Source organism: Erythrolamprus reginae, chromosome 2 (genome assembly GCF_031021105.1).
Source record: "Erythrolamprus reginae isolate rEryReg1 chromosome 2, rEryReg1.hap1, whole genome shotgun sequence".
Taxonomy (NCBI): Eukaryota; Metazoa; Chordata; class Lepidosauria; order Squamata; family Dipsadidae; genus Erythrolamprus; species Erythrolamprus reginae.
Window position 1 is genome coordinate 208,629,108 of NC_091951.1, and position 13,627 is coordinate 208,642,734.

At 41.8% G+C, this 13,627-nt stretch overlaps 1 protein-coding gene across 1 annotated transcript in view; it reads right to left on the reverse strand.

Annotated features, from left to right (window-relative positions):
• The window catches only part of LOC139161884 (A.superbus venom factor 1-like), a 146,679-nt gene that overhangs the window by 72,470 nt on the left and 60,582 nt on the right, over positions 1-13,627 (reverse strand). Inside the window, exons 17-18 of the mRNA XM_070741578.1 lie at positions 13,382-13,582; positions 6,476-6,587 (exon numbers count right to left, since the gene is read on the reverse strand). Coding sequence (XP_070597679.1) covers positions 6,476-6,587; positions 13,382-13,582 — 313 coding nt within the window. The remainder of the gene's footprint in view (positions 1-6,475; positions 6,588-13,381; positions 13,583-13,627) is intronic.

Here is a 13,627-nt window from a genome sequence, read left to right on the forward strand (position 1 = left end):
CCGTCAGGAAGTTCTTCCTTATTTCTAGGTTGAATCTCTTCTTGGTCATCTTCCAACAGTTGTTCCTCGTCTGGCCCGCTGGTGCCCTGGAAAACAGCATGACCCCCTCCTCTCTGTGGCAACCCCTCAAATACCTGTAGACTGCTATCATGTCCCCCCTGGTCCTTCTTTTCTCTAGGCTATCCATGCCCAGTTCCAGAAATCTCTCTTCATAAGTCTTGATTTCTAGTCCTCTAATCAGTTTGGTTGCTCTTTTCTGCACCTTCTCCAGAGTTTCTATGTCTCTTTTGAAGTGTGGTGACCACTGTTCCCACTAAGGTGCGCAGTGCACCATAGCGCACTTAGCACTGCCCTTCAAGGCAGAGGTTTTCCAATCCTGCCCAGGAGCCAATTGCCTACCTTTTGCAAAAACCTACCTTTTGCAAAAGCGACCTTCTACATGGGCTCAGGCAGCAGGGTGGTGGGAGAGGAGGCGGTGGAGGCAAGGGGTTTGCAAGCAGCCACCCCATCCCCCCATGGCACAAGGCGAGCACGGCAGTCGGGAGATTGCTTTCAGGGCAGCAGGGGCCTGCTGATGTCAGGTCCTGCGCTGGTCAGGAAAGCCGGCCACCCAGGGAACCAGTGTGCTTTTCAAACATGCACTTTTCAAATGTGCCGCTTCCCTGGGCAGCTTCCCCCTGCCCTCCAGCAGGCCAAAAATCAGCTGGCCAGTGCAAACATGTGTGCTGGAGCTTATAAAGGGCAACATGTCGTGTGCCCTCAGATATGGCTCTGCATGCCATCTGTGGCACCTGTACCATAGGTTCACCATCACGGACCTAGGTCCTTTGACCTTGGCAAAGATTAATTTATCAAAATTCATGGCTTTTCACAAGATGATGTGAATTTAATACTGTGGTTCGCATCCAGGCTCTCTGGCCACACACTTTGATCCTGATGAGCCGGGGTCATCTGGGCACAGCCAGCCTGTGTGGCTGCCGGAGGAATCAGAGAGCAAGCCAGAGGAAGATGGAGAGTCTGGGTTTAAGGAGCCTACAGAGGCTATCAATTCCCCAACTGGGGATGTGCAGCCCCCAACTGGGGATTTGCAGCCCCCAACTGGGTTTTTGCCAGGGTCTGAGGATGAGGAGATAAGGGACCCAATCCTGAATGCTCAGATGAGAAAGATATGGGGCCAGAAGGAGCAGTTGAGAAAGATCAGAAAGGAGAAGTGAGCACAGCTGTGCATAATCAGCACTCTCCGAGAGTATTTAAGGGTGCTCTTTGCAAGAAGTCAACGTTCGTGCCTCTGGAGGAGAAAAGCCTGTAAAGATGTTTTGCCTGACAAACCTAGATTCAGTGCTAGACATTTATAGGGTTAATCTTGTGAGTAGACTTTTGGCTGGGAAACAAATGTGTGTGCCTTTATCTTATCAATTTGACCTCACATCCAGATTTTGGCAAAGGAAGAGACATTGCTTTAATTTGTAATGTGTGAAGTAACAAACATCTAGTAAAAAGGACTCTTGTTTTATTTTGAAACCTGTGTGTGTGTATTTGAGCTTTCATTTGGGGCTAAGTACCGTCTGGCTGCTGTGCAAGACAGAACATTTAAGCAGGGTGTATCAAGCCTTAAACAATCAATTATGGATGCAGAAAAACAATTAAATTTGTAAGCCCTCCTTAAATATGGTTTTGTTAAAACAGCCACCTTTTTTTAAACCAGCAAGGTATTATAAAACTAAATATTCTAAATAAACTAAAAATTAAAAAATGTCAATGTTAATGATGTAAAAAAGACATGAAGTCTCTAAAATGCCATCACTCTGTAAAACAAATAATTCTCTCAACACTGTCAAATTATTTACTAAGTCTGCACTACTATTACTACTATTTTTTACTCATCATTCCTATCACCCATCTTCTCCCACTTATGACTGCAACTTGTTGCTTGTATCCTTAAGATTTTTATTAATATTGATTGTTTCCTGGTTGCTTATTTGACTCCTATGACAATCATTAGGTGTTGTACCTCATGATTCTTGACAAATGTATATTTTCTTTTAGTTACACTAAGAGCATATGCACCAAATATCATTTCCTTGTGTGTCCAATCACAGTTGGCCAATAAAGAATCCTATTCTATTCTATTCTATTCTATTCTAAGTGCAGAGAAGAGCAACAAATGTGATTAGGGGACTGGAGGCTAAAACCTATGAAGAATGGTTGCAGGAACTGGGTATGTCTAGTTTAATGAAAAGAAGGACTAGGGGAGACATGATCGCAGTGTTCCAATATCTCAGGGGCTGCCACAAAGAAGAGAGAGTCAAACTGTTCTCTAATGCAGTGTTTCCCAACCTTTTTTGAGCCGCGGCACATTATTCATATTTTCAAAATCCTGGGGAACACTGAAGGGGCGGGGGGCGTCTAAAGAAAAGTTTGGACAAAAAAAAATCTCTTCCACCATTTTGCTCTATTTCTCCCTCCCTTTTTCTCTCTCTTCCTTTCTTCCCTTCTTTCTCTCCATCCCTCTTTCTTTCTTCCTCTCTTTTTTGCTCTTTCTCTCTCCCTCCTTCCCTCCCTCTATGTCTTTCTCTCTCCCTTGCTCTCTCTGCCTCTCTTGCTATCTTTCTTTCATTCTCTCTCTTTCTTTCTCTCTCTTTCTCTCTCTTTCTCTGTCTCTCTTGCTATCTCTCTCTCTCTGTCTCTCTTTCTCTGTCTCTCTCTCTCTTTCTCTCTCTGCCTCTCTTGCTTTGTCTCTCTCTCTCTCTCTCTCTCTCTCTGCCTCTCTTGCTATGTCTCTCTTTCTCTCTCTCTTTCTCTGTCTCTCTTGCTATGTCTCTCTTTCTCTCTCTGTCTCTCTTGCTTTGTCTCTCTTTCTTTCTCTTTCTCTCTCTGCCTCTCTTGCTATGTCTCTCTTTCTCTCTCTCTTGCTATGTCTCTCTTTCTCTCTCTTGCTATGTCTCTCTCTCTCTCTCTTTCTTTCTCTCTCTCTCTTTCTCTGTCTCTCTCTCTCTATTTCTTTCTCTCTCTCTCTCTTGCTGTCCCTCTGTCTCTCTTGCTATCTCTCTTTCTTTCTTTCTTTCTTTCTCTCTCTCTCTTGCTATCTTTCTTTCTTTCTTTCTTTCTTTCTTTCTTTCTCTCTCTCTCTCTCTTTCTACCACACCGACAACAGTGGCATCAGGCAGTAGCCAAGGGTGGCGGCAGAGCGGCTGACTGCGAGCGGGAGTCCTGACGGCGGCAGCTGGATGTGCTGCTGGACGCCGTATATACTGGCGCTGCGCTGGGCATGGGGCTGGCACCTCTGGCCCAGCCAGCGAGCCAGTGCCAGCCCCGCAGTGCCAGCATGCAGGTCTCCAGCAGCACGTCCAACCACCACCGTCGGTGCCTCCACCCTGGAGCTCCCTCTCGCCGCCGCCATCTCCCCGCGACTGCCTGGGGCCGCTGCAGCCAGCACGCTCCCGCTCCCACTGCCGGGCCCCAAAGGACGCTTGCCGCCGACGTCAGGGAAGCTCCAGCTGGGTGGGGCGCTGCCGGTGCCGGTGCCTCCGACCTGGAGCTCCCACTCACAGCTGTCCCCCGGCTACTGCCCAATGCCACTGTTTACGGCGCTCTCCTTCTGGGCCCCAAAGAAGGAAGGCAGGAAAAAGGAGGCGCGAAGAATGAAGCTCTCCTTTTTCCCGCCTTCCTTCTTTGGGGCCCAGCAGGAGAGCGCCGAAAACAGCAGCATCGGGCAGTAGCCGGGGGACAGCTGCGAGTGGGAGCTCCAGGTCGGAGGCACCAGCACCGGCAGCGCCCCGCCCAGCTGGAGCTTCCCTAGGAGCTTCGCGTCACACCTGACCGTGTCTCGCAGCACACTAGTGTGCTGCGGCACACCGGTTGGGAAACGCTGCTCTAATGCACCCGAGAGTAGGACAGGAATCAGTAGGTGGAAAGTAATCATGGAGAGAAGCAAACTAAAACTAAGGATAAATTTCCTGACAGTTAGAACAATTAATCAGTGGAAAAACTTGCCTCCAGAAGTTGTGAATGCTCCAACACTGGAAGATTTTAAGAAGATATTGGATAACCATTTGTCTGAAGTGGGGGTGAGTTCCAAATTTTTTACTGCTAGTTCTGTGGGCGTGGCTTATTTTGTGGGCATGTCTTGATGGTCATGTCATGGTAGGTATGGTTCCATGACCATGTGATTCAATGACAGTGGTTTGACAGTCATGTGACTGGGTGGGGTTTCTGGGTGATCATGTGACTTGTTGGTCATGTGACTGGGTGGGTGCAGCCAACTTGACATCACTCATGTCAAGGATTAGGGTTATGGCCTGGCCTCTACACATCTTAAAGGCCTCAACGAGATACAATTTCCCTTTCTATGTAGTATTACTAAACATCCAAAATATATTATTTAATCCTTTTTATATATGTCATATGTGTACAAATGTACACAAAAAGATACATTATCTACTATATATACTGTATGTGTACGTATACACACACAGAAAGAGAGAGAAAGAGAGAGAGCTCTTAAAACTACAAATTCAACCTCATTTACTGCATTTGGAAAAATACACACAGAAGTCACTCAACCATAATTTCTGTATATCCAGAAGCAAGGATAGCTAATAGCCCTTTCAATGAGCTCTCAACTCAAGTTCAGTGCATGTAGGGATCTCCAAACAATGAGGATGAATTGTTAGTAAAAGGATTTGCCCTTCCCTCCCGCTCTCCCTGTATAAAATCCCCAGAAAGTCTTTGATAGCAGGAAGAAAAATCAGACGTTTTGAAACTTAGAACATGCCCATTGATAATTTGGTATTCTTAGAACTTCACTGTTGAGTAGTTTAGCCTGATCAAAGATAGCTTAGCAGCCACTTACAATAAGCTCTCAATTCAAGCCTGGTGTACCTGAAGACAGTGCGGGTTGCTTTTTTCTTTTTCCCTTGAAGATCCCTCTGCACCCGTTTTGGACCTAGCAAGCTTCCTTACAGCCCCCTGGGAGCCTAAAGTGGCATGGGGGGGCACCGTACACCTATACCCTGTTTTGGATCTAGCAAGCCTCCTTACAGTCCCCTGGAAGTCTAAAGGGGCACGGGGGGACCCTGGAATAAGGAGTATGTTCTAATTTACCTCGCTGCTGGTTTGCTTCCTCCTGCACCACATGTAAAAAAGAAGAAGCCAAAAAAAGATGGCAACTGCATGCACAGTGCCGGAACCTGGCTTCTGCGCATGCTCAGAAGAAATTTTTATTTTTTTTAAAAAAATGTATAAGACACACACTTTTTCTCCCTAAAAGAGGCTGATAATTTGGGTGCACCTTATACTCTGAATATAGCTCTTCCCCCTCCCCCAGCCCTAAATACAGTAGCTGCTAATGATCTTTCCATCTCTTACCTTGCAGGCTCTTTCATTGTTTCTCTCTGCGAAGAATGTTTTCCTGTCTTTACAGGGTTTTTTTTCATTGCTCTAACTTACTCCAAATAAGTTTCTTTCCAGCCCTAACCAGGTCCTAACAATGTTCCCAGCTCTTAATGGCTTGCAAGCTCTTTCATTGTTACTCTCTGTGAAGAATGTTTTCCAAGCCTTAAGTCTTTCCTGGGTTTTTTTTGATTGTTCTAATAAGTTTCTTTCCAGCCCTAACCAGGTACTAATGATGTTCCCAGCTGTTACCCTCTTGAAAGCTCTTTCATTGTTACTCTTTGCTAAGAATGTTTTCCAAACCCTGTCTTTGTAGGGTTTTTTTCATTGCTCGACTTGCTCCAAATGTTTCTTTCCAGGTACTAATGATGTTCCCAGCTCTTTCTGACTTGCAAGCTCTTTCATTGTTACTCTCTCTGAATAAAGTTTTTTTTAAAGCCCTCAACAGAGGATAAAATAATGTGCTGAAGTTGACCAGACTAAGGATGCTAGCCAGATGAATACCTGGTAAGCAGGTTCTTTCCCCTATTTTCCTACCCAAAAACTAATGTGCATCTTATACTCCGGTGCCTCTTATACTTCAAAAAATATAGTATTTGTAAAAGATCAAAAAAAAATCCCCTCCCAAAAATGGCAGTGCCCATGGACCAATCAAACCGGTTTGGTGACATCAGCATGACCATCACCAGCAAGTCACTATCAATTCAGGAAGTAACCCAACCAGGAAAAACCTAACTTTGGTCTGAAGTGGTGTAGGGTTTTCTGTCTAAGCAGGGGGTTGGACTAGAAGACCTCCAAGGTCTCTTCCAACTCTGTTATTCGGTTATTAATTGTAATTAATTATCATTTCTACCTTTTCAAAATGGAATTATGGTCATAGGCCAAAATAAATAACAGTGATTAACAAGTAGCTTTCCTCTTCTAAAGGAGGTAAAAAATAAACCACAGGTTTCATGCAGGACCTTTTCTGAGCCTGTCCTCTCGGAAGAGACACCATCTTCCCCATTCCTGTATAAATTTTGCAATCATTATGTTTTGCTTTTAACTGAAAAGTGGGCTAATATAAACAGTAGAACTACAATACCCTTTTTTGTTAGGCTTCTCGAGCAGGTCTTCTGTTAGCCACAACCAACTCTCGGGAAAATCAGACCTTGTGACAATGGTGTCATCTCCAAAGAATTCATCTTCAAAATCATCTGGAAAATAGAAAGCAAGTTGGTATAAGGTACTTTTAAAAAATAATATTTTAGTAAATAAGCCACAACTAGATAGTTATTTTCAAAAATAGCAAAATAGTAGGCATCTCTGTGATTTTATTATTATTAATCAAATTGAAGGAGTCCAGTAATACTTCACAAGGAGAGTCCTCCACTCCTCACACAACAAATTACCTTACTCCTCCAGACTTCAATTATTACGTTTAGAAAATTTACAGCTACTCTGCCTCCAAACTGATGTAATTGTTGTTCATAAAATCATATGCCATAATGTACTCCCTGTTAGTGACTACTTCACCTTTAACAACAACAACACAAGAGCAAGCAATAGTGAAAAACTACATGTAAATTGCTCCAAACTAGACTGCAGAAAATACGATTTCAGCAATAGAGTGTTCAACGCCTGGAATTCACTACCGGACTCTGTTATTTCTTCCCCCAATCCCAAAATCTTCAACCTTACACTATCTAAAATAGACCTCTTCCCTTTTCTAAGCGGCCTGTAAGTGCATCTTTGTGCCTACCATTCCTGTCCTGTCTTTTTTATTCTTTCTGTTTCTACTCTATACTTATGTTATGTTAAAACATACTACAATACTATACTTGTATGACAAACAAACAAAGAAACAAACAAACAAATAAATAAATAAATAAATAAAATAAAAATTATACTTTCCCTCGTTTGCTATTCTACCAGAAAGTACTGAACATGTAAACTGGCACAATGGTGCAACATTTCTTTCTTGAAAACTGAAGCTATTCAAAATGAGGCACTTTGTAGGGCAACAGCTACTGTTTCCATCACATACATTATTAGATGTAGTAACAAGGACATGATGAAAATTAATGATTTTTCCATAACCACCTGTTTCTTCCATCCTTATTCTCTATTAGATTAGCATGTATGAAATGAAATTAAGGAAACGGTATGGCCAACGTCCCAGTGTCATAGTGCTCCCCGCACTCAGCAGAGAACCCCGAATCTCAACTGCTTGGAGACCTTGGAACCAATTGGTTCCAGATCAGGTCTGCCTTGGAGGGACAGTGAAAAAGGGAGGCACCTGTCTGGGATCGGGAGGGGGGAGGACTTGCAACCCTCCCCCCAGGGAACCAGCACCAGCCTCTCAGCCAGTAGCTGAAGATGACTGGGTAATTGTTAACTGGGACAGTCACAAATGAACAGATTGTATGAAGAGATTGTGGATTGCCTGGGTGAAAAGATCTAAGTGTATTGCTCGAGAGAAGAAGTATTGAAGCTGGTGAGTGCTTAGCTGTTATAAAGATTAAAAGAAGAAAATATAAAGGGGAACCAAAGAGGCTTCAAAATGGAGGGAGCAGCTATCTATTAATTTGAAAGGTCATAGAGAAACTTAAAGGAATGGGATTAAAAGTCCAACTTTGAGGATGTTTTTATAACACATTTGGTGGAATTTTTTAAAAAAACGCTGGACAAATAAGAATCCGAAGAAAACAACTTACAAGTGCTAAGTGGATCCAAAATACACAAATGCATAAATATAGAAACTTACTTTAAAAAAAACTGTGGAAAAAACAATCGCTGCCAACCTGCCTTCCATTGAGGACCTGTATACTGCACAAGTCAAAAAGAGGGTGGTGAAAATATTTACTGACCGCTCACATCCTGGACACAAATTGTTTTAACTCCTACCCTCAAAACGTCACTACAGAGCGCTGCACACCAAGACAACTAGACACAAGAACAGTTTTTTCCTGATCACCATCACTCTACTAAATAAATAATTCCCTCAACACTGTCAAACCTTTTACTAAGTCTGCATTTCTATTTCTACTAGTTTTTCTCATCATTCCTATCATCCTTTTCCTCCCACTTAGGACTGTATGACAGTAACTTGTTGCTTGTATCTTAAGATTTTTATTAATATTGATTGTTTCTTCATTGCTTATTTGACCCCTATGACAATAATTAAGTGTTGTACCTCATGATTATTGATAAATCTATATTTTCTTTTATGTACGCTGAGAGCATATGCACCAAGACAAATTCCTTGTGTCCAACCATACTTGGCCAATAAAGAATTCTATTCTATTCTATTCTATTCTATTCAAGAGTTTACAGTGCCATATTCTGGTTAAAAGAAAATACTGCAATTTGAAAGACTATAGAGAGACTTAAAGGAACAGGACTAAAAGTCTAACTTTGAAGATTTTTTTTACAATAGACTTCGTGGAAATTAAAACATTTGACAAATTAAAACTTGATGAAAACAATCTACAAGTGCTAAGTGGATTTGAAATATATAAATACAGATATATAGAAACTTACTCTTTAAAATGAGCTGTTTTGCTATACAGTAGAACCCCGACTTACGAGACTAATTGGTTCCGGAAGGAGGCTCGTAAGTCGGAACGCTCGTATGACGAAACATTGTTTCCCATAGGAAACAATGTAAAGTCAATTAATCCGTGCAACAACAAAAAAACCCGCTGCCGCCGAACGCGGAAGTTAGCGTTCGGCTTCAGGAGACAGCTGCGAAGCGGCGCGCGTGTTTTAAAACGTGGCAGCCGGCCTGGGGGGCTTGCCAGCCCCCCCCCCGAGCCCCCCAGGCCGGCTGCCACATTTTAAAACACGCGCGCCGCTTCGCAGCTGTCTCCTGAAGCCGAACGCGGAAGTTAGCGTTCGGCTTCAGGAGACAGCTGCGAAGCGGCGCGCGTGTTTTAAAAGGTTGCAGCCGGCCTGGGGGGCTTGCCAGCACCCCCCCGAGCCCCCCAGGCCGGCTGCAACCTTTTAAAACACACGGGATACGAGCGCCAAGGAGCTGTCTCCTGAAGCCAAACGCGGAAGTTAGCGTTCGGCTTCAGGAGACAGCTCCTTGGCGCTCGTATCCCGAATGTGAGCTCGGGAGGCGAACAAAAATGTCGCTCCCCTCCCAGCTCTTATCTCGAGTAGCTCGTAAGTAGAGCTGCTCATATGTCGATGTTCCACTGTATTGGGAATTGACAGTGCTATTTGTTGACTAAACAAAAACATTGTAATAGACTGTGGAAGCATGTTTATGCTAATAGCTGGAAACTGACCTTGACTAAAAGAAGATGTCTCAAGAAACTGAAAGAACTTAAGTAACTAATTATTGTGTTTGATGGTGTAATGCTTTGCTGAAAGAAGATAATAAGATTTTGAATTGGATTGGACAGGTGTGGATTGCAATAATAATAATAATAATAATAATAATAATAATAATAATAATAATAATAATAATTTAATTGATTTGTATACCGCCCCTCTCCAAGAACTTGGAGTGGCTCACAACAACAACAATCCTTTGTGAATTGAATTTGACATATGAGGCGTATGATTATGAGGAATTGGTTGGGATGCTAAAATATATCTTTCAAGATTTAAAAAATTGTTTTTTTAGATATTAGAGATGGAAAGGAAATAGAAAAAAGATGGATTATAAAGGACACTTAGAAACAATAATGGTAAGAAATGGAAATGAAGAAAATGAAGAACAAGAACGTTTCAAAGACGAAAGAGAATTGAAGAGAAAACACAGATTGATGATTGCACTGGGATGTACAATGACAAGAAAAACGAAAAAGAAATTTAAAATAAAAAACAGATTGATGATTATACTGGGGCTGCCAACGATTACACTGGGATTTACAGTGACAGGAAAAATGACAATGAAATCAGAAAAAAAGGAATGACATTAGTATATTAGGACCTACAATGATTACAATGGGATTTACAGTGATAAGAAAAAAGCAAGAGGGGATAAAAATGAGTGGGGTAATAGAGATTAAAAGGAATTAAGCGTAAAGCTATACAAATAATTAATCAAAAGGAAGAAAAGGAGTTTGGGAAAAAAGAAGTTATTGGTATAAAATAAAAGAAAGGAAGAAAGAGAGAAAGTTAACAGAATTGAGTTAGAAAACCATAAGAGAGAAATTCAGGGCATTTAGAAATGACGAAACAAAAAAAAAGATGAGTAAAGTTACTAATTGAGAAGAGGGAAGAAAACGGCCTAAAATTAAGAGATATAAGAAATAATGGAAATTCCAGCCATAGAAGATATACCTGGTAGAATGCATTAAACAATAAGTATAAAGGGAAAACTACAAGGTTAAGAAATAGCTTCGAAGTTGGAATGAAGTTAGGGTTTTTGATTGCTCATCATAGAATGGATTATGAGTAGATGTACTCAGGGAAGGATAAGAGGGAGAATGAAAGTAGAAAGGGGAGAGGGAGAAGAGGGAAATAGGAAAGAGGTGGAGAGGGAGGGGAAACGGTAGAGGGGAGAGAGGGAGTTAGAGGCATAGTTCCCTTCAAGCTGAGCAGTGAGCAATCGCTCACTTAAAAATCATCATCAACTCAGAGTTTTCCAAACCTGCCCAGAAGCCGAGAGGGAAAGAGTGAGAGGGAAGGAGAGAGAGAGGAAGAGAGAGAAACAGATAGAAAAAAGAGAGGAAGGAAAAGAGAAAGAAAAAGAATGGGAGTAAGGAAGAGAGAAAGAAAATCAAAATCTAGTTTGAAACTAGCTCAACTATTTAAGTGGCATTTTGATATTGATAGAGTTGCCCTATTATGAGCTCACTGTTATAGACACACAGTACAGTATTTTATTTTGTAATTCTCTGAGGCAAAACAGGGTGGGTTTTTTGTTTGTTTGTTTATTTATTTTTTCTTTCTGTGCCACCCAGTCCCGAAGGGACTGCCGCTCAGACACTGTACTTTTCTGCCCACCCCTCCAAAAAATTAGAGGGAACACTGGTTAGAGGGAGGAGAGTAATGTGAAATATAGGAGGAAAGTAGACTAGAAATAAAAAATACAAAAGGAGCAATTAAACAGATATGTTTATTATATTTTGGACAGAAATATATTACAGTGGTACCTCGAGATACGAGTTTAATTCGTTCCGGACCTGGGCTCTTAAGTCGAGCAGCTCTTATCTCGAACGACTTTTCCCCATAGGAATTAATGTAAATAATTTTAATTGGTTCCAGCCCTCAAAAAACTCACAAAGTTAGTCTAAATTATGCAGAAAGACATGTTTTTAATGAAGAAATGTACATGTACATATAAATGAATAATGAAGTTTCTTTCACTTAACTTGTAAACTTTCTTAAACTTTTAAATTTACATATGTTCAACTTCTCTGCCACCCAATCCTGTAGGACAGAGGTCCCCAACCCTTTTTGCACCAGGGACCGGCTTTAAGCGATCAAGAGAGGAATGGGTGAATGAATGGACGGAGGGTGGGAAGGAAGGAAAGAGGGAAGGGACAGGAACAGAGGAAGGAAGCAAGGAAACTTATGAAAGGGGAGAGTAAGAGAGGAATGAGTGAAGGGAGGGAGGGAGGGAAGAAGGTGGAAAGGAGAAAGAAAAGAAGAAATAGAGGAAGGGAAGGTAAAAGAGAGAAAGAAAAAGAGCAAGAAAGAAAGAAAGAAAGAAAGAAAGAAAGGGGGAAGGGACAGGAACAGAGGAAGGAAGCAAGGAAACTTATGAAAGGGGAGAGTAAGAGAGGAATGAGTGGAGGGAGGGAGGGAGGGAAGAAGGTGGGAAGGAGAAAGAAAAGAAGAAATAGAGGAAGGGAAGGTAAAAGAGAGAAAGAAAAAGAGCAAGAAAGAAAGCTGCAAGCACCCCCCTGAGCCCCCCAGGCCGGCTGCAACCTTTTAAAACACGCGCGCCGCTTCGCAGCTGTCTCCTGAAGCCGAACGCGGAAGTTAGCGTTTGGCTTCAGGAGACAGCTCCTTGGCGCTTGTATCTCGAATTTGGGCTTGTAAGTAGAACAAAAATATCTCTCCCCTCCCAGCTCTTATCTCGAGTTGCTCTTAAGTAGAGCAGCTCTTATGTCGGGGTTCCACTGTACTAGGGATGTTCTGATTATACGGTGTATATATATGTATATTTGCGTATGTTTGGTGAAAAAATAAAAAACCCTTTTTATTAAAAAATGAAACTAAGAAATAATGAATTTTTAGTCAGACAAGGAAAACAAAAACTAGAAAAACAGTTATCTATCAAAGCAAGGAAATCAAGGCCATATGCGTTTCTAATCCTCTCCAAATCTTGTAGCAAACTCCAAGTGTAGCTCTCTCACAATATTGACACAATGCTTATTTCTCCTCTTTTCTTCTTCACCACCCAACCCAACTTGAATTTTTTTATCATTTTCAAACTCAATTTTTAAAATCAAAGTTTTAATTTATAGTTCACTGTTCCAACTAGAATAAAATTGAAACAATCTAACATTAAACTACCACCAAAGATAGATCTGTACTGCCACCACTTTCACTCAACAAATCCTCCAAATCATTTCTCACCAACAGCTTTCTTGAACCGCTGAGACCTCCCCAAAAGTTGCTGACGCTTTAGCTGAACCAAAAGGTCAGTAATATTTTTTAAATGTGGTTTAGAGAGGAAGAAGCAGATTTCTGGGTCTGCTTTAGTTAAAAACAGTTATGTAATGAGGGTATGGCTGCATGCTGTGTAGACCTGACCTTGATGGGGACTGGTAAAGCCCAAGGACTGGGAGGCTGGATGTGATGGGATTCCAACAAGTGAGACCTCATTCAACCCAAGTTTTAATGTTCCTCCTTAATTTACAGAGCTGTATTTTGCACTAAAGCTGAGCTATAAATTAGCAACAATGGCATATAACTACCTAACAATAACAATATATTCCAAATCAGTTCTTAAAATCTTGGTGATGCTGTATTGGGCCATGTTTTCTAGATATTAAGAACTGAATGTTCCTTTCTTTCAATAAATTCAGACCTTGTTACTTACTTCTTGCCAAAAGCAACTCATTCTCCCGTTTGTTTTCATCTTGGATCCCTTTGATGTAGTGACAGCATTCAAGGAAGGCAGCCTTACAAGCGTCTCCCTCCTGGATATAGTTTGCACGCTTTTCACAACTGTACCCCATGGGGTTCTCATACATGCCATCTTCGCAGCATTTATGCAGGTCTCGATCCTGAAACTGTGCCGCTAGAATATGCAAAATTTGTGAAACGTTACACAATCCTATTTCTC